This window comes from Coregonus clupeaformis, chromosome 19, assembly GCF_020615455.1.
Source record: "Coregonus clupeaformis isolate EN_2021a chromosome 19, ASM2061545v1, whole genome shotgun sequence".
Classification (NCBI taxonomy): Eukaryota; Metazoa; Chordata; class Actinopteri; order Salmoniformes; family Salmonidae; genus Coregonus; species Coregonus clupeaformis.
The window spans coordinates 31474940-31497040 of NC_059210.1; the positions used below are offsets into that span (position 1 = coordinate 31474940).

The 22101-nt window shown below is 44.2% G+C and overlaps 1 protein-coding gene across 3 annotated transcripts in view; it reads right to left on the bottom strand.

Moving 5' to 3' along the window:
• Positions 1-22101, bottom strand: part of znf609a (zinc finger protein 609a) — a 186314-nt gene that overhangs the window by 18402 nt on the left and 145811 nt on the right. For 2 of the 3 annotated variants that reach the window (XM_041837814.2, XM_041837815.2), the window contains one exon: positions 5658-5889. In XM_041837814.2, the coding sequence (XP_041693748.2) occupies positions 5658-5889 (232 nt within the window). Of the gene's footprint in view, positions 1-5657; positions 5890-16221; positions 18091-22101 lie in introns of those variants that run through there. The other variant, XM_041837816.2, reaches the window with a different exon arrangement.

A 22101-nucleotide genomic window follows, 5' to 3' on the forward strand; every position in this document is an offset into this window, starting at 1 on the left:
GAGACACTTGAAACCCTACCTCTTTAAGGAATACCTGGAATAGTATAAAAGTAATCCTTCTAGAAACTAGATTTTTAAAACAGATTTTGTCCGACATAACATAGGTACAGCAAATCCCCTTATTGTATGGGACACCTTTAAATGTGCCTTTAGAGGCCATGCAATTCAGTACTCATCTAAAAAACAAAAGCAATTTAGATCAAAAGAGTCCATACTAACAAAGGAAATAGAAGGTCTAACAGAACAGATAGATGGCAATAAAAACTGTAACATAGAGGCTCAGAATAAATGAGAGGAAAAGCAAAAAGAAATGGAGAAACTTATTCAAGAGAGATCAAGTGTAATATATTATAAAAAATAAAGCAAACTGGATGGAATATGGGGGAAAATGCACCAAATTCTTTTTTAATCTTCAGCATAGGAATGCTACCAAAAATAATTTACTGAAACTGGTTACAAATGACAGAGTCACCCATGATTCACCAAATTATATTTAGAAGGAGGAAACAAAGTACTTTAAGCATATGGTTTCGTTTCAGTCGCCTCCATCTCCTCTAACTGAGGCTAATTGTAGAGATTTTTTTCTATTGATATTGTAAAATTAACAGCCATACAGAAAGACTCATGTGAAGGTGAAATTACAGAGGAGGAACTTCTGGATGCAATTAAAGACTTTAAGTCCGGGGTTGGATGGCATACCAGTCGAGGTATACCAAACCTTTTTTGATATCCTCAGAGGACCGTTATTAGCATGTTTTAACCACTCCAATGTAAATGGTAGATTATCAGACACTCAAGAAGAAGGTCTGATTTCATTATTACTGAAACAGGATACAAGTGGAAAATACAAAGAGCCAGTCCATTTTAAAAAATTGGAGGCCCCTTACACTTCAGTGTTGTGATGCAAAAATTCTAGGAAAATGTATATCTCATAGAATTAAAAAGGTATTGTCGGACATTATTCATTCTAATCAGACAGTTTTTTTACATGGAAGATACATTGGACATAATATAAGGCAAGTACTGGAAACAATAGAACACTATGAAAAATCTGGTAAACCAGGCCTGCTATTCATAGCAGACTTCGAAAAGGCATTTGATAAAGTACGACTGGGGTTTATACATAAATGCCTGGAGCATTTCAAATTTGGAGAATCTCTTATAAAATGGGTTAAAATCATGTATAGTAACCCTAGGTGTAAAATAATAAATAATGGCTATTTCTCAGAAAGTTTTAAACTGTCAAGAGGAGTGAAACAAGGTGGTCCACTATCGGCATAGCAATTTATTATGACCTTCGAGATGTTAGCTATTAAAATCAGATCCAACAATAATATCAAAGGATTAGAAATCCAGGGCTTAAAAACAAAGGTGTCAATGTATGCTGATGATTCATGTTTTCTTTTAAATCCACAACTTGAATCCCTCCACAGCCTCATAGAGGATCTAGATACATTTTCTAACCTCTCTGGATTACAACCAAATTATGATAAATGTACTATATTATGTATTGGATCACTAAAAAATAAAAATAAATGTACATTACCATGCAGTTTACCAATAAAATGGTCTCATGGTGATGTGGATATACTCGGAATACATATCCAAAATGAAATAAATGATCTCACTCCAATAAATTTTAATAGAAAGTTAGCAGAAATAGATAAGATCTTGCTACCATGGAAAGGTAAATACCTGTCAATTTGTGGAAAAATCACCTTGATTAACTCTTAAGTATTATCTCAGTTTACCTATTTGCTTATGGTCTTGCCTAAGCCTAGCGAACAGGTTTTTAAAATGATATGAGAAAAAAATATTCCATTTTATTTGGAACGGCAAGCCAGACAAAATTAAACGGCCTATGTATATAATGAATATGAATTCGGAGGACAGAAATTATTAAATATTAAAGCATTAGACCTATCACTTAAAGCTTTAGTCATACAAAAGTTATACTTATATCCGAACTGGTTCTCTAGCAAATTAGTAAGATTGTCTCACCTAATGTTCAAGAATGGCCTTTTTCCCCTTAATTCAGATAACAACCTCACACTTTCAGTTATTTGAAAAGGAAAGAATCTCCCTAATATCATTATTTCTAAATCAAGCCATAGAAGGTTGGTTGCAATTTCAATTTAATCCTCCAGAAACGACAGAACAAATAACGCAACAAATATTGTGGTTAAACTCAAATATACTAATTGATAAAAAACATTTTCTTTGACAAAATGTTTAAAAAAGGTATAATCTTCGTAAATGATATCATCGGTAGGACTGGTGGAGTTATGTTGCACATGCAGCTAACAAAAACATATGGAAATGTCTGCTCTACCCAATGTTACAACCAAATAATTGCAGCATTACTGCAAAAATGGAAGAGGAAAGTGGAAGGGGGAAAATTTAAGGAACTTGTCTGTCAGCCTTTCATTAAAGAACATAATTGGTTAAAGAAAACGGTGATAAATAACAAAGTATACCAGTTTCATTCAAGGACCAAAGGATTGGCAGCCATCCCATATAGATTGCAAAATAGTTGGGAAGAAATGTTGACGTACCGATCCCATGGCATAGTGTTTATGAACTGATGCGCAAAACGACGCCGGATTCAAAACTTATAATTTTTCAATTTAAATTATTATATACAATTCTTGCTACCAATAGAATGTTATTTATATGGGGGATACAATCTTCCCAGCTCCGCAGATTTTGCTTTGAAGAGACAGAATCATTAGATTATTTGTTTTGGTACTGTCCATTTGTAGCTTGTTTTTGGACACAGGTCCAGGAATGGCTAAAGGATTGCAATATTTACCTGGAGCTAACCCTGCAGATAGCATTACTGGGTGATCTGAAAAGTCATATGGGGGATTGGAAGTGATGCAGACAATTACATTGATGGAAGTTACAATCTATCTGCAATATTAAAGCTGATCTACCCCTTTAAAAAAACAACGCGACCCACTTTAATTAAGGAAGCTGGGAATATGGAGCTGACGACCTGAGTGATGTGCAATTGCACCAACAAGGGGGAACATATGTAGAATATATTGATTAATAATTTCTTGCTGGCACTACAGGGAGTGCACTGTGTTTTGATTTGCATCCATTACGAAGCGCTTCAGAAGACGGGAGGATAAATTCAAGCGTGTGGCGAAAAACACACAGATACACACAAGCTTCCGCTTTGAATGTTCAGCTTCTAACGACGTGTATCAAATCGCCAGCCTCTAGCACCTTAGAAATCCATGAAGAAGCAGATGACGTCACCGAGGGGGTAACCTTGCCTTGCCTGCTCTCCTTCCACACTCCTTGCGTCTCTCTCCTGCACTTAAGCAGATGCTGTTGTCTATGGTCTATTGTTTATCCTAGAGGCTGCTCCCAGTGCTTACTCTCCGCATTTGTCAGGTGAGGAGGGGGGCTGCTGCTGCGGTAGGATAAGTGCTGGGGGGACGACGGGGAGCGCTAACGCCGCATGAGCAACACGGCGCCAAATCAATACTAGAGGGAGAGGAGGAAGAAGGGAGGGGGACATAGGAGAGGGGAGCGTGGGATGAGGGGATGAGGGGGAGGAGGATGAGAACCAGCTAGTCGCTCTCTCTCAGCAACCGCCACAGGGTGAACTGTGAGTTAAGACGAAATCACACGGAGAGACGCCGTCAACTGCGTCAAAATTTGCAGGCGAGAGAGCGCCAATTCACATACACTGCGTAGCGTATGCCAACTTAATTGTCATGAGAATCCATAATAAACAGTTGTATTTGTTATGTTCGCTATGTAGCCCTTGTGAATTATTGTTTTGTGTTCCTTTTGACTCACCTTATATGTCCTACGGGAGTCACCGTACCTGCCTTTGTGAAGAGAGTTGTAGCTAATACACCCGAGCCATTTATAAAGAATTTAGCTAGTCTTGTTCTTTCTACATAACAGTATTGTCTTTTGAAGTTCCTCGAGTTTCCCAGCCGTGAAATGAATGCCTGTGATCGAAATCCACACAGGTAGGCATAACCTTATTGTTTTCAAATATGTATTATTGGCACTGGCAGTTAAACATATCAACACGAAATAGACACTTTGTAACTATACATGTCACAATTCCAGATGTAACAATGCAGTCTATCTTCTGGCAATTTATCCGCTAATTTGACCAGCATTGCTTTATAAACAACCAAGTATCGTTCTTCAACATAAACAGCATTCTCTCAAGTCCTCGAGTTTTCTAGCCGTAGCCTGCCTATATGTGATCGAAATCAACACAGGTAGGGTGCAATTGTTTTCAAATATAGCCTATTTGACTAATAAACCTTAGCTTGCAGCCCAATACATTTTAAACTACATTTAGTCTACTTAGCATAGGCAAGATCATAACGATTCCTCTAATTCCTTTTCTACAAATGACCCACGCAATTTACCCGCTTATTTTATCTGCATTACTCTGCGTAGACGCGAGAAAAATAGACTTGCTTTCTAATTTGACGCCGTAGACACTCAAAGCCCGTCTGTTTTCTATCATTCACTCATATGTATACTATTTCCAGAATGAGCGCACTCGTTCGCTCACAAAAAAAAAAAACGCTTTTCGTTTGAATTGGGCTTTAGTGTGTCTGTATTCATCTAGTCACACCGTGGCGGTGGAGTTGATGGAATGCGTGAGAGCACGCGGGCACACCTGACAACGGTTGTTGCCGGTAAATCACGGCCATTTGAATACGCTGCTGCGAGTCTGACCAGGGCCATTTGCGGGGGAATAAATGACCGGCCTGGCACTAGCCACCCTCGGGGTCCTCTCTGTTGATGTATTTCCCGATAAAGCTCCAGATACTCCGGAGCCCTGATTTATTCATGGCTGTTAAAGAGGTTGGGAGTAAGTGGCTTGCAGATCACACCACCTCACTCAGTATCAGGATGGGGTGCTTTGATTCTTTCCATTCCTCCAGAAACGGAAAGGTTTGTAAGTGACTGTAAACAACTCTGTGGATGCGCCACGTGTTCTCCCACCCCTGTGCTGAATCATTAAAGGCAGTCTGGTGTGCTGCATAGTCCTTCATTTTAAACACATTATCGGCCCTGTGGGAAGAGCAAGTCGGAGCAGGCGTGCTAGCAATTCCCCGAAGAAAGACCTGAAGCTTTTGTGAAATTAGGTTTCAAATCAGTAATGGCTAACTGCTGCTGCGGTGATAAAAAAGAGGAGATGGCGGCTGGCCATTACCAAGCGAGGAAAGAGGAGCAGACTACAGAGGGTAGACCGGCTCACTGTGATAAAACAATAAAGCAGATGAGCTAGCTCCAATTGTAGGCGATGGCGTAACTAAAATAACCTCCTAATGCACCTCTTTGAAGAATGTCTCTTCTGCATTAATCAATGAATTATTCATCCAAAGAGGGCTTACAGTTCATACCAGATGAAGCCTATTTATGGCAGAGGATAAAAGAAAACAGAACAGCTTTCTTTTCCCCTCCATCTTTGACATTTTATCGGGACTTCCTACATAAAATATAGGCCGCAGGATTTCTGTGGGTGAGCACACACTTAAACCACTGAACTAGGGTTCATCATGAAACAAATCCCAGACATTTCATTTTTCCACGAAAAAAGAAAAAAAAGGTCCACACACAATTGTTTATCCCTGTATACCCTTAGCCCAGAGATCAGTCCTTACCGTCCTCGGTCTCCTGCCAGACAATGCCCTCCAGGTTGACGCTGGTCCCAGGTTCGCAGGGCCCCAGGCACTCGGGCTCCGTGGCCAGGGCCACGTCCGTCGTGTTGGACGCCACTGAGCGCGTGCGCACCATGATCTGCTCACAGGGCGAGGCGATGCTGTCGTTACGGTTGCCCACCGGTGCCAGGAGATGGAGGGGTGGAGGGGTGGGCGTGGAGACCAGAGACTCCATCTGCACAGGGAGAAAGGAGAAGTTTCTGGTTAGAGATATGAGATAACATGATAAACAAAGCTGACATGGATAAGCTTAATGTGGTCTATGTCTACACAAAGGTGGCCAGCCTACGTTACGATAGGCACAACAAAATGTGTAGGGTGGCAAGAAATTATTAGGCTAGATGCTCTGATACAGTGGTAGTCAGTAGCAGTCATTGCTTGTTGTTGGCAGCAGCTATGGCGTTTCCCCTGCTGTGTGAATGTTGCCCATTGAAGATGAGGGTCATAGAGATTGAAACCCCCCCGAGCTCTCAGCCTCTCACAAACCCACTGAACCCGCCTGGAGGCCTGGGTTACTTAGAGGGCAATTTCATCCTGGGGGAATCTGGGTTTGTTTTGATCATGTCCATGGGTCACTCTCATTGCAACCCACTATTGGGACAACCAAATCGGCTACAGTCACCTCATCTAAAGATCTGGCTTTAGGGGGGTCTAGCTATGATACCTTCTCTCCTGCAGTGTGAGCTAGTCATCCATATTCAGAGAGCCGTGGTGGAAGCTTATTTAACCTTGATGGTGGAGATCATTACCATCCTCCATGATTATTATTCATGGCTGAGGACGTTTAAGTGCACCGAATCATTAAAACATAAGCTACGGCTGTAATAAAGCTTTTTCTTTTCTTTTTTCAGCTGCAGCTTCCGAAGCCATTTGATTTCGCAAATGTTATTGCTAGTTCTCGCTCAGGGTTGCGCGGGGAGCAAACTTGGCAATCTAATTAGTGGTGTTTATTGACTAGCCCCACACATGAAAGTGCAGCATTTAGTAAGAGATCTCTTTTACCGTGAAATCAAACCAAGCATAGCGGGGAAAACAACAGACTGACATAGCGGTACTAGGCTTAAGTTCCAAACAGCGACATAACCAAACCAAACCAAACACCAAAGAAAACAGGGCAGTAGATCAATCCACACGTTGTTAGAAACGTCAACAATGAGCGCCTACTTTATGTAATGCTTGAGATCTTCCTATTTACTTAGCAGTAGCTGCCATTCCGTGAGGTAAGGGAAAATATGTACAAGTAAAACTACTCCTAAGACTACACTCAGCATATAATTGCTATTTCAACAACAGTATGGATGGGACTTTAGGGAGAATTGTTTAAGACATTGCAATTGCTTGGTGTTTGCTTACAATGCAGAGAGGAAGGTGCATGTATGGTGGCAGGTAGCCTAGCGGTTAGAGCATTGTGCCAGTAACCGAAAGGTGGCTAGTTCGAATCCCGAGCCGACAAGGTGAAACATCTGTCGATGTGCCCTTGAGCAAGGTACTTAACCCTAATTGCTCCAGGGTCACCGGTGATAATGGCTGAACCTGGCCGTGACCCCACTCTCCGGGGGTGTCTTAGTGGGAGTTGGATATGCAAAACACATTTCCAATTCACACGTGTATAACACACACTTGAAATAAGACAAATATAAGCACCCACCAAATTATTATTATCACGAGTGGAGACTCCCTAATCCACTTCAGTCAACCTGGTTTTAATGTACAGTCACACGTGTATAACACACACTTGAAATAAGACAAATATAAGCACCCACCAAATTATTATTATCACGAGTGGAGACTCCCTAATCCACTTCAGTCAACCTGGTTTTAATGTACAGCCTTTGGGAAAAGCCTGTGTGATAGGCGCTTCAAGAGAAAGGTGAATATACGATCATACTGCTTGGAGAAACCAGGCGAAGGTCGCGCGGTGACGGATTCCAGATGCCAACATAATAAGCCCTGGAGCTAGCCAAGGAGGAGCTGATGGGGCCGTGTCACACCGCTGAAACACAGGGTTAATCAACGAGGATGTGTTAAATCAAGGCCAATCCGCAGATGGCCTCCCTCACCGCTGTAGAGAGAAAGAGGGCCGGCTCTTTGTTCCCACCACTTCCCCAGGAGGCAACGACCTCGAACAAACAACACAATAAGTCTTGGAGCTAGCGGAGCGGGGTGCTGAAAACTACTGGGGCTGTCAGTCAACCGAACCCCTAGTAAACATACCGCTGTGTGTATTCATGGAAACCATTTCTCAAGAATGTACGCCCTTATCGTAGGCAAACCCCTGTGACGGCATTGCTTACGTTGTCAACTTTTCAGAGCACACCTGTTATTTAGGGATTGCGTAGTACTGTTTGTACCCTGGAGACTAAAGTGATGTGAAGGTTGACTTGTATGTTTGGAAGGTGGTGTGTAGGCTTGAGGTTCGGCCTAACTTACAGAACAACAGATGTGCTGTGAGTATGCAAGTACTGATGAGCTTGACTCGACATCATACCCTCAACCAAACCCCCATGACAGCGTTGCTTACTGACTGGCTAGCCTAATTCATTTGAATAAAAACCAACCGGTCTTGCTGTGTATGGTAAAATACAACACAATTGAAGAAGAGGCTAACACAATTTGAAACGTCTTAAAAGCATTGTATTAAAGGAGCTTTGTGAATACAATCCATTATCTGAGTGACAGAAAAGCCCTATGGTGAAAAGACCACTTCACACTAATGTGGGGATGTTTGAGACGCTGCCACCACGGAAGGGGCAACGATAAAACCACCGTTAATGACTTCCACACCTAGGTGGTGGATGACATGAGGTATTTACATAACCACTTCTGTTTGACTCTCACAGGCGGCAGCCCACTCGGCAAAGAGGCTCTATTGTGAGCGAGAAAGGGGAGTTGTAAAAACTAGGGAGAGGGGTGTAGCTGAAGACGGTCACAAAATGACTTTTTAGGGTCCGTTTGTTGGGATTGTTGCTCTCGCAGTCTGTTTCGGCAGTAAGCAACAAGCTCCCTAATGAATTGAGCCGAGAGAAGTGGAGCCTTTAATTGGAGCGCCGGGCAGCAGCAGCTGGTGCCTTCAGCAGCCCAGGGAGCTCTGGGACCGCCTCTTAAAGGCCCTTGTCGTCAAGGATATCATTGAGCCCTCTGTGAATATCAAAGATGGCGCTGGAAATGACTGCGGAGTGCATCATATAGGAAGGGGGGGATAAATATAATGAAAATGCATTTGGATAGTCTTGCCTTTTCAGAATTTAGATATTGATTGTTGCTATGGCGCTACTGTAATCTAGCCAATCGCAAATGTTATTGCAGCAAGGCTGGCAGGCTGACACACAAGAAGGGCTTGTCTATGATTAGCATCCAAGAGAGCACTACTCCATCAGTCAAAGCCAAATCCTCCAGTCTGGGAAAAAACTCCTGTGGTTGTGTGATCACTCACTCAGTGGTTGTCCTTCGATGCTAAATTCAATGTCTCTCTCTCGTTCGCTCCATCTCCGTGCAGATCACGACTGCAGCTCCCTGGATTTACAGTCTGGCTGCTAAAAATTCTGATGACCACACTGTTTGCGAGGGCTCTGTGCGGAGTCACACACTCTCATTCCGGGGCCTGGCGAGGACCGCACCATCTGAGTGACTCATCACCCCACACCCTGCAGGGCTATGGGGAAGAGTTCATTCTGCCAATTCTGAGCTGAAGCTTCATTTTATACTCTGGCATGAGGCAAGACTTCACTCTCTCCACCTTTATAAAGCCTACAGAATCACAGGGCGAATTGCCAAACCTAAACCTGTTGCCCTTCAGAACTTGAAGGCTGTGCTCACTGTAAAGCCACTGCGGCAGCCCGTCTACAGGATGTCAACCTTAGTCATATCTCCCTGTTTAATCAGGCTGGGGAGAAGTAAGTGAGCCCTTGGCCTCAGACCGAATTACTGGGGGATTACAGTCAGGGCGTCGTGCTCAGCCACCTTGTGCTGCTCTCGTAAAACTGATGCTTGTAAAGACACCATATTTTTCAATGCCAGAGGCTCAGAACACAGTTGAGTATTTCTTTGCTGTTGTCGGCTAACAAGACAATGCATATGTAAAAACAATCAACACGTTATCATAAGCTACCGGCTAACACTTATTTGCAAGTGTAGGCTCCATAGAGAAGAAAGCGAACCTGAAAACGGCAGTGGTCGAAGAGGAATTCTTCCAACCGTCGACCAAAAGCATGCTTACATACCCCAGCTTCAGATCATTCCAAACCAAAGATGCTTACGACTGGAGGGAGAGCCCACCAAACACAAACTGAAAGCTAAAGTGGAGACACCAGGAAAAGACAGCCAAACAGAAACCCTGCCTATGTATACACTTTTGCTTTGCAAAAAAGCAGGGAGGGCCAGTCTCTAGCCGGGGGAAGCAGGAATCTAAATGGATGCATAACCTCAGTGGCAGCTCCAGCCGAAGCCTACGACAAAAACATCCACTATTCCTGGCCCTGTATCTCCTATTGTGGGCTCAAGTGCACTATTAGTGGTACTTTTGTTTCTGCAAAGTTTTCACTTCGCCGAGCCTGCACACACGCACCATGTGCTCTGTCTACACCCTGCAACTGGGACTCTGAAGCTGTAAACGGATTGGGTCTGTCCAATGCCTGACAGTTTCATCCCAAATATAAACCATTTAAAGGCTATTTTTACTGTTCAACATATGATTTAAGTATTGCAAATCCAAATTGTGGCAGTGTGCCATGTTACGAAAAGTAGGCCTACTAGGTAAAAATGCATTTGAGATTGATGAAAAGTGAAATCATGCTTTTCCTGTGATTTTGTGCCCTTAGTAGGCATAGGTTCTAATACAACCACATTGTTATTCAGTTGGTAATTGTTTAGAGATTGTCTTTATATCAATATAAAGCTTCACTAAGCTAATTAGGCCATACCAAAACGGAAAAGAGTGAACGGCCCTTTACTTTATAAGCCTTTTTAGGAGTAACACCCCTGCTCATGACTGTTTTTCCACATGTCATTTGCTGGCTGCAAAAGACCAGACCCTCGGTCTGCTAAGCCCATGGGCATTATCTTAAGGGTCCCCCCAATCCAGTGGTCTGGAAAGCATCAAACAACCATATCCACTTTCACCCTGGCAGAGTGAGGAGAATCAATGTTCCCTTAGACAGCCTTTCAGAGGCGGAAAACAATCACTCAAAAACAAGGGGAGGGGGGGGGGGGGAAAGAGGTATGGAAAAGCTCTGAGGCAGAAGACGACTAGTATAATAGGAATGGAATCTCCCCCCACGGAACACAAAATTAGGTTTTGGCAGGCGAGTGTGTTACAGACTCAATTCCATTGAGTTCCCAGAACATTCCTCCGCGCCCCCACGCCCTCCTTTCCACAGCCGAGTAAGTGTTTCAGGTTCAGGAACAGATCCCTGAGGCCCCCGGGTGGGTGATGTCACCTTCCCAACGTCCCGCTCGGAGGGGGTGACATGTCCCTGCTGGGGAGGTTGGAGTCAGGCAGTGGTTAGGGAGCAGAGTTCAGGCCGTGTCAAGAGTCTCCAGTAACATCAGGAGAGGGCCCCACCACTATGGAAAATACATCTGCCATACAAGTCCCCCTCCTCACCCCACATCATAATGACAGGGGAGAGAAGTGCCCTCTGCCTAGAAACAAAAATAGAGAGAGCAACGGAGGAAAACGATAGGAATGGGGGGGGTACCGCAATATTATTGATACCGCAATATTATTTTGGACAATATTATATCGATACTTTCGATTCGTAAAAAAATAAAATAAGGAAGCGTTAGGTAACGCTAGTCAGCTGTACTTACACCAAAAATCTAGTCTTTTTCATCCATCTTATTTTTTAAAATGTTTTCAGGACTTTTTATTTCCATGACTGATCAAAACACATTTTCTGATGCTCACTCTTGTCTCTCTGCAGCAGACATTTAGTGAGCAATATGCTTGGAACTTGAAATTGCAATAAAATCGCAGTATCGAATCGCAAAACATATAGAATCGTGAGAATCGCAATATATATCGTATCGGCACCTAGGTATCGTGACAATATCATATTGTGAGGTCCCTTGCAATTCCCAGCCCTAGAAAACGATGCAGAATAATGTAGAATCCACTAAGTAGTGAACCAGACTTGGCTGTCTGGAAACTACACATCAGATGAATGGGTAAGGGTGGCCAATTTAGATTTGACAAAAAAGCCTGTGTCAACATTTAGGCTAAGTATTAATATAAACTAAATAAGGCAGAGAAATTACTTGACGCAAATTAGAAGTGAACAAGAATGGGGAATTAAGCGACAATCCTCAATCATTTCTTTGAGGGTACTAGCCTCTTGGTCCACTAGCCTCTTGGTCCACTAGCCTCTTGGTCCACTAGCCTCTTGGTCCACTAGCCTCCTGGTCCACTAGCCTCTTGGTCCACTAGCCTCCTGGTCCACTAGCCTCTTGGTCCACTAGCCTCCTGGTCCACTAGCCTCTTGGTCCACTAGCCTCTTGGTCCACTAGCCTCTTGGTCCACTAGCCTCTTGGTCCACTAGCCTCTTGGTCCACTAGCCTCTTGGTCCACTAGCCTCTTGGTCCACTAGCCTCTTGGTCCACTAGCCTCTTGGTCTACTAGCCTCTTGGTCCACTAGCCTCTTGGTCCACTAGCCTCTTGGTCCACTAGCCTCTTGGTCTACTAGCCTCTTGGTCCACTAGCCTCCAGGCTAATTTAAACTGATTGGAGGCATTCTCCATGTTTTTACAGGCTTAAATTAAATCAGAGTCACACGCTCACCTTTCACCGCACAGTGACCTTCCCCTTCTTTGACCCTGCCATTAACTGATGCAGGTAGTAAAACACCTGTTGACATAAATGTGGCAACGTGCCTGGGGAACCTTACTACCAGAATGCTAAGTAACACTAATATATTCAAGGATCTGACATTTTTTTCTCACGAGGACAGTATTCGAAACACCTAACTGAAAAGAGACACCTCGTTTAATTTCTGTAAAGGTGTAGAAATAGCATGGCATTGAGAGAGCAAAGTGTACGTTTCATCAATCACTCGCAACCTTTCAACTTAACCCTGTTGGTGTTGACAAAGTTGAACTAATGTCACGCTATGTTTAGATGGACCTCTCTCTAAACAGCCTTTCAGGTTAGGAGCTCTAATCCCATCTATGGAAACAAGCAGGCAGTGAGGACTTAAAGTTCAGGCAATTCAAATAGGATGACTCCAAACATCCTCTTGTGATCTAGACATCCCAAAAGGCATTTTCCACTTTGATATAGATCATGAAAGGCTTGATAATGTTCCCTTTTCTGAAACAAGTGGCAGAAAAAGGAAGACTTCTCTTCAACATGTTCAACATGTTTAAGAGTCAAGGTATTAAAAAACAAATAAAGACCTTGGACTATGACTTCTCGTCATTAAAAGCAATACTTTCACACTACTAGTCAGAACGGTCATTGGCCTAATGGACTTTTTTTAGGGTCTACTGACTTAGCAGATGCCCTGGGTAACTAAGTGTGTCAATTGGCTTTAGCTGTGTAACCTAAAGTCCACCATTGAATCAACACACGGGAGGTGGAACACCATGCAAAAAAAGGGAGTGTGTTTGTGTTGGCATGCCGAACAGCTTCCCTGTGCATGTCAAACATTATAAATGTAGGTTACATCATTTTAACAAGCTCTCCTCCAGATCAAAGGTTACCACAATTTATTCACTGCACTAGCAGTACCAGAGTTCGAATCAGGGGGGCGGCCATTTCACACAGACGCTGTCCTTTGCAATTAATCACTGCGCTGTAGTGATACTGTGTAAATCTGTGCCCATTACCCAACATGCCTCCCTTCGCCCACTGAGCATGCTCACACCAGCACTTGGGGGAGAAGTGATGAGTCATGCACTCATAGCCAGGGACAGATGATAGGACCTAGAGGGCTGCTCAACACCTGACACTCTGACATAGCTCCTATTTGACACGATTCACACAGCCACTCAACAGGACTCAAAATAGCATTTGAAAAACACACAACCCAGAGATCTGGACAGGACAGATTAAAACGAATATCATGGGGTGTCCAACCTCTAAACAGACTTTGACCACGGAACATTACCAGAAGTAGCATACTTAGCATTTCTCGAATGCCCAGAAACAACAGTCAATACTGTTACCGCCATTGATCCTCCGATAAGAAAAGTCAAAATATTGATCTCTCAGTGTCAGAGGAATCAATGTGGTCAGCAACCTAGACAGTGGTCTGTAAAACCCACTACTTTCCCCAAAAAATGACAAAAAGGGGAATGAGCAGTCCGTGTTAATGTTGTGAGTGGTTACACAGTTTATGTTGAGCTAGCCGGCACCAGGCCAGAACATTCTGAAGAAGGCAATAACACGGGGGCCGTAAAACAAAATCGGGCAATAACTGCCCTAGAGAGGATGATTGATTGAAAATCAGATTCATGGAAACCCAAGGCTGCCTATAATTTGAGTTTTCCTGGGCCCTGGAAGCCTCTCTGATGACCACACTGGAGGCGCCAAATTGAGTGGTCAGGAGAGTCTGCTCCAGGCACTCTCAACCAGCCTTCCCCCCATCCCTAGTCTCTCATGGAACAGGCCTAACAGCACTGTCAAAACAAAATGACACAGGAGAACGCCTGCCAGTTTCCTGTGACCAAATGTGGTCTTTTAAATGACAAGCTGCGTTGTCTGGACTGAAAACCTCAGAGAGACCGAGAAGTGGAAAATGACTAAACGCTAGCATGAGACACAACTTCATGAAGAACATGAAGAAAATGAGCAAAAGCCCACAGAGTCGAAAGTGAAAAGCAGCGAGGGGGGTTTTTCTGTTTCTTGTCTCCAAGCCCAAGAACAAGCCTCAAACTGAAAAGAGAGAGAGAGCGAGAGAGTGAGAGAGGGAGGAAAACAACAAAAGACAACCACCACATTAATAGCCCCGCTGAGTAAACCAAGCTTGTCTACACTGAGCCCTCCCCCCTTGTAACCTAGATTCACGGAGGAGGCAGTTTATTCATAAAAAAAGATGCTGCTTGCCAGCATATGGCTGCCAGCTAACAGTACGCCTCCTCAAACATGCATCCCACAATTACATACAACAGGCCTTGGACCATTATTTTTTCTCTCCTTTGCCTTTGAGAGGAATGAAACCAAACTGACATGTTTTCTCGGGCGCTCTGTAACTGATGATGAAAGTGACTTAAATGGGACTGCAGGCACAACTCGGAGAGACTGCCATGTTTAAATGCATGGTTTAACAGAAACATAGTTAACGCTATCCTATAAATGACTTGAAGACCCATTTGTTCAACAACCACTTCTTTAAAATACCATATAAGGTTTGTATAATTGGCTAGGCCTTTTGTGAGGTAATGATTGAGACTCCCCGGTTGGTGTTTAGTGTGCGAGCGAGGGAGAGCTTGCAGTGGGTGAAAGCAGACAGACCACAGAAAGTGACAGGTAAGGGGAGGTGTGAGAGATTTGCGGGTAGAAATGGCTGACAGTGTCGTGCAATCCAGGGCACCACAGAAACCTTTGTTTTACAGTTCACATGCAGAGCCTCCTGCTAGTCAACAGCAAGAGCTGCGCCCTGGCTAATTCAATCACACCACCTCCCACATCAACATCCACTTCAACAGACCCCTTTAACCATTATTGACACAACACAAAGAGAAGTCTAACGAGAGAGTTGGACATTAATTAAAACTGCCTCAGCAAAATAGATTTTAAATGACAATGGTATCACAATAAAAGTCAGATTCTGAATACCTTGCCATCAAGTATTCTTTCCAATATGTACAAAAGTATTATTTCTACTATGCACAAAAGGGCGGCAGGTAGCTTAGCGGTTAGAGCGTTGGGCCAGTAACCGAAAGGTGAAAAATCTGTCGATGTGGTCTTGAGCAAGACACTTAACCCTAATTTGCTCCAGTGGCGCCATACTACTATGGCTGACCCTGTAAAACAACACATTTCACTGTGACAATAAAACATATATTTTTTTGAAAGGACCAAGTAGGATGTTCAATGACTAGGAAGAACTGGTATTCTTCAGTGACCCATTTTAATGCGTAGGGAGGAGGGTGGGTTTGCCAAACAGTCCCCCACAAGGGAGAGACAGATTGAGGCGGTGCCTTCAGACAGCTCAGAGAATCCAGCCTCCCTCCCTCATCTGCGGGCCCTTAGCAACAGCCTCAGCCAGCTATTCACCTGTTGCTAAGAGGAAAGAGACTACGCCAAGCCCTCTCACATCCTAACAACATCAACGAGGCAGTGAAACCAAAATATAATCGTTACTGTACCGAACTAAATGAAACACAAATCAAAGTCTCCAGCCTTTTAAATCAAGCAGCCCTTGAGAAAGGGAAACTAGGCCAGACAATAAAAAATAAAAAATAAATTTTCAATAAAGAGGATCATTTGATATTCGCTATGATTCTATGGTAAACGAAAGCAGCTTTGATTTAAAAGAGAATAATCGTTGGCAAGTTGACAAGGCCTTACCTGAAGAGGCCATTCACTGGATTCCTGCTGCCACAGAAGGTGCTAAACAAAAGAGATGCCTTTCTCTACTGCCTGTGGCGATGACAATTCAACTGTAGGTGAAGAGCGAGACAGTGAGTGTGTGAGAGAGACAGTGAGTGTGTGAGAGAGACAGTGGCTGTGAGGAAGCAAGAACTGGTGGTAACCCCGACAACACCTGTACTTTGCAAGCAGCCAATAGCCTGGTCTCGACAATTCAGCAGAGGCCTCAACTGAGTAGGAGGCACTTGACAACACAGCAGGGGAAGAAAGAGAGCACTGTTCAACATTGAGCTACAGAAGGCCTATAGCCAATGGCTGAAAAAAATGACTGTCAATTATAGATCACACGGCCAATTGCTGGTTCAACAAAACAGTTGAACGCAGCGGCTTGTTAGTGAGACATTGCTAGCCTAGACGTTATGCAATTCAACTGTTATTGTCACCGCGGCTAGGAATAGTCATTACGACAGCTCTCGTTTGCTCTAATACAATAAACCGCGTGAAGCTACCTTCATCCTTATGCCGTCAATTTCCACTACTCTTGGGTGTCTCTGTGGTTAGGCGGTAAGGCATTTTAGCCTCTTCTCTGTGGGTTGAGGCGGCATGATTTGAGACACAGCCTAGTAGCACACTCGGCTAACACAGACATCAGACAACAATGGGCTCTGTTCAGAGTTGAAAGCCGAGGCACCGAAGCACAGCGCAGGCTGCCTGATTACGAGTGTGCACTCAGAAGGGTGTTTTCCGAGCAGCTGAGGCAGACAGAAAAAAAAAAATAGAGAGGAAATGGAAGCAAAGCTTCGATTTAATGCTCTCAGGCCCCGGGCTAAACGGCGTTGTTGCAGGACTCGGTTTTTCACAAGACATTGTCGACGCCTACATTATGCCCATTTTAAAAATAACGTGGAAAAGGCGCTGTGTGTGCAGGGAAGGGCGGTCACCAGCTACTCCGCCGAACGTACAAAGGCAGTGTCTCTACTTACTGAGAGGCTGTGCTCTTTGGTTTAGCCTGCCGTTTAGGTTACATTTCCCTTTGCTTGCCCTAGTTTCAGCCTTGATGGATTGCTGCCAGCTCCACCTCCGATGCCTCTTTGCTTTTAGAGCCCGTGCGTGAAAACAGAATCGGAGAAAGGGAGGGAGGACAGAGTACGAGAGAAAGAGCAAGAGAGAGAGAGAGAGAGGGAGTAGAAACACTGAGAAGTGTTTGTGTTCCCTGAGAACACAGCCCGGACTACTGGGTGTAATATGACCAGACAGCGGGGAGGAAAAGCTTTTCTACATACGGCATAACAAGCAAGATAGTGTTTCACGAGAGAGAAGAGAGGGGGAGAGAGAGAGAGCGCGAGTGAGTGAGTGAGTGAGCGAGAGGGGGAGAGAGAAAGCCTCCCGGCTTATCAGTATTCAGGGACAGGAACCTGTATGAAACCAGAAGGTAGCAAAGCAAGCTGAAAAAGACCTTAGATTGCCTGATAACTGCACAAGAGTTTCACGGATGGCTTGACGTCTATATTCAGTTTACACGGGAGTGCATACATGGATTTGTGTACACCAACTCTGACTACATATGCAGAGAGAAAAAAAATACTTGACACCCTTTCTGCCTCCCACTTTCCCGTCTCTTTCCACTCGAGGAGAGCCAATTGAGAATGTGCTGCTACCTGAGAGAGTTAGTGCTTGGGGGAGCTGGCAGCTCAGTGGTGTATTAAGAAAAGGGACACGGTTGACTACAGCAGTACCTTCCTGTCTGAGAACTGGCTGGCTGGCTGGAACTCAGCAGGTGTTTGCTCCTCTATTCTCTGGTCGCAACACAAGCCAAGCTGATTACCTCCCTCCCCTCGCCTGCCTCTGTTGCCCTACCCCTCCCCCTTCAACTCGGACGGTGGCTGGCTGGCTTGGGGCCTCTGCCTGGTATTGTGTGCTGGTGGTAATGGGAGGAGACCAAACTCAAAGGGCCCCCCAACGACCCCCCAAAAGCATGGCCACTTGAAATCTTCCCACACCCCCTTCACAAGGGTGTACTTTCACTGTAGTTCCAATCTCTGTACAACATCCTTTTCCCCCCCACCGAGTAGCAAAATCAACACAGCACTTACATTTTGAGATGAGCTGGAGATTCTTGATTAAAAAATAAAAAATAAACTATGAAAGGGTTGTTAGCTCTGTTGCCGGGGAGTTAATTAAGCCAAAGGAATGCCAGGCACACGCAGTGCCTCAGTCAAGCCCCATCCCAAAAACACAACTCCCAGGCTTCCCTTGAACAAATCCAGACGGAAGACTGAGGAAAAACAACATGGCTGCTGCTGGGACGGTGAAGTAGTAGTAGTAGTAAACAGTTCCGGGACACGAAACTGAGATGCCAATCTGCTGCTCTAACCCGACCGGTCTCCCCGCGACATGTTTCAACAAAGTCCCATCTGTGCTGTGGAAAATACCGGAAATCCCCCTTGCACCCTCCCTTCCCTCACTCTTCCCTCTCTCCCTACTTCCCGCCTTGTCTCCTCCCTTCCTCCCCTCCTGACCTCCAGCCATTCCACCAGAGCGGTATTTATTACAATAATAATCCACATTCTTGTCAAGGTCACCCACCGGAGAGCTCAGTCAGAGGGGCGGGCCGGGCCTTGGAGCACAGAGATCCAGATAAGCAGTGCAGAGCCTCTGTCGATCTCTCCCCCTCTCTTCTCTCTCTGCCCACTGCTTAGTCATGCCCTTATCTCTACGGCCCAGAGACAGACTGCTGAGCCCTCAACAAACAACAGCTCAGCACCTCTGCACCTCCGTCAGGGGAGAACACACAGTAAACAACGCCCCGGCTAGCGAGCCCAGCTGGGATTACTTACCCACACAACAACCACGGCAGTTCACAGCGCTGGGCTGGGCCGGGCCAGAGGGTTTCATACAGATATGATTACCAAACACGTCACAGCCAAGGTAACATGCTTTCAGCAGCCAAGGTCTAAATATTACCCATACCACTTACAGGGAAGTAACCTCCCTCCCTCACTAACATAACTATTCAGGGAAGTAACCTCCCTCCCTCACTCAGGGGGCTCCCGAGTGGCGCACGGTCTAAGGCACTGCAGACCCTGATTCGATTCCAGGCTGTATCACAACCGGCCGTGATTGGGAGTCCCATAGGGCGGCGCACAATTGGCCCAGCGTCGTCCGGGTTTGGCCGGGGTAGGCCGTCATTGTAAATAATAATTTGTTCTTAACTGACTTGCCTAGTTAAATAAAGGTAAAATAACATGTCAATTTTCTCTGTCATTTGTTGCAGAGTGTGGAGCTCCAGTCTTTATGGCGCGACAAGCCTGTGGTCCTGTTCTTCCTGCGTAGGTTTGGCTGCCAGGTGTGCCGCTGGACAGCAGCAGAGATCAGTAAACTTGAGCCAGACCTGACAGCCAACGGTATCGCCCTGGTGGGCATCGGACCTGAGGAGACAGGCCTGAAGGAGTTTAAGGAGGGGGGATTCTTCAAAGGTTAAAAAAAATCCATGTCTGTTTTGCAAAATAATGATTCTAGATTGGGGGCACAGAGTCAGTTGTCCAAAATCACATTGGGCAATACACCAATGATGTCTACAACCCAACCCTTTTGACTTCTCAAGCAACCACAAATGTATTCAAAAAAAAAATTCTTTGAATACCATTTACTTTTTAATGACAATTTTTGTCATTTAGAATCCATAGAAACTTTGTCACCCTTACACAACATATGTAGCTTCCTTTTGTAACACTGGCCATTTATGGCCATTTACTTAGAAAGCAATAAACTTGCCTCCTGATGGATTTCACAGCCGACCTTAAATGCCCTGCTCTGCCATAGTAAGAGTTTTGAGACTTTGTGGATCGTATCATAATCGTCCTGTTGTCTTCTGTGGCAGACCTTTACATTGACGAGAAAGGATCTGGGCTTCAAAAGGTAAGTTAGGTCATCAGTGTACTATTTACTTATCTAGATGTACTACTTGGAGTGCCAAGAAGAAAAAAATAGCTCTTGCATAGAACTTACATTTGTAATCTTACATTCGTAAACAGGTACACGGCTCTTAGTGTGGTTCCTGCAGCACTGGGGAAGAAAATACGAGAGGTTACGACAAAGTTAATATTTGTGATTTCACTTTGTCCAATAACATTGCTGTATCATGGTTGACGCGGGAGGGGGGTTATGTTCAGTTGATACTGCATGTATATGGCCTCTTCTGTCTGTCTGAGTGGAATTGGAAGGTGTTTTACATGGTTTGTCCTCCGCTCTGTCCTCCAGGCCAAAGCTCAAGGGATCCAGGGGAACTTCACTGGGGACCTCCTACAGAGTGGAGGCATGCTCATCGTGGCCAAAGGTAGGTCCAAACAAAGACGCGGGGAGAAAAGGTTTACATTCCAGATAATCGCCAGACTAAACCATATATAGCTCAGAAATACACCATACAGCTGTCAGGGGTTGACCTGTATGGAAATACATCTCACAGCTGTTGTGATTAGAATTGATTGCTGGAAAGATATGTTTTTCAAATATTATCTAAATATATTAAAGAAAGCAATGTGTGATAATAAGTGTCATGAGTTAAGATCCTCAGGGGATTTTTTCATAAATAGCTGAAATGCTTTGACCACTTTTTGTGTACTGTACCAAAGATTTTTATAACTAACCCAAGATACACTACAGCCTGTTGTTTCCAATGGGAGCAAATGAAGCATAGTGAGCAGAACAAGCAAGGAGGTGGGCAAAACCAAGCACGAGCTAGCGAGATCCTATTGGTTCGTTCTAGCATGTATTTGCATATTTCCATTAGGGAACACCTACCTTATGAAGTCTGCGTGTGGAATGACTAAATTCGCCCTTGCACTCTTCTAAACAACGCAGTTCTTAGAAACTTTGGCGAAGGGTAAAGTCTATAAAACGTAGTCCACTCTGTGTAACATACTATTTTTTGGGGAACAGAAAATTGCAGAAGGGGAGGGAACAAAGCTGGAGTGCTGATCCAAAAATAGAGAAAATAAGCATTTGATTCAAGAACACTCCCAACTTTGATTGTTAGAACTGCACACAGTTGTCTGAAAACTCTGATAAAAAGTAGTTGTGTAACAGACTCTTACCTTGGGGCTTCAGTTCAAATGACATCTAGCCTAATTAATTAATTTTCTCTCAATTCTAGAGGACACAATTAGATTTTTAGTGTGGGAGTGAAAATGGGCATGGGAGAAAACAGAGAAGAAAGTAGTGGGAAAGAGAGGGACAAAGAGTTAGAGAAGGGGATAGCAGGGGAGAACGACTGCCCAATCTTATTAAAGCCATGCAGTTCAAGGCCGACCGCGGTCCTGCAGGCATTGTCCCCTGTAGCTCAGTTGGTAGAGCATGGCGCTTGCAACGCCAGGGTTGTGGGTTCGTTTCCCACGGGGGGCCAGTATGACAATGTATGCATTCAATAACTGTAAGTCGCTCTGGATAAGAGCATCTGCTAAATGACTAAAATGTAATTGTTTGCAGAAAACAGGATCCCCCATTATAGTGAATGGGAAAATGGCAATCTTCGTGGTCAATCAGGGTACCTATAATTGCTTCTATTACAACAGATGTATGTCCTTGAACCGATTATTTTATAAATCGCACATAGAAAAAGGATTATAAGGATAATTTAGTTTTTTAATTTTTTGGGAGGGGTGGGTAGATCAGCTTTAATATTGCAGATAGATTGTAACTTCCATCAATATAATTGTCTGCATCACTTCCAATTCCCCATCGTTTTTTTTCTCGCATACATACACACACACACACACACACACACACACACACACACACACACATATATATATATATATATCCTTTTTTAAAATATATTTCCCTTTATTACTTTCCAACCCC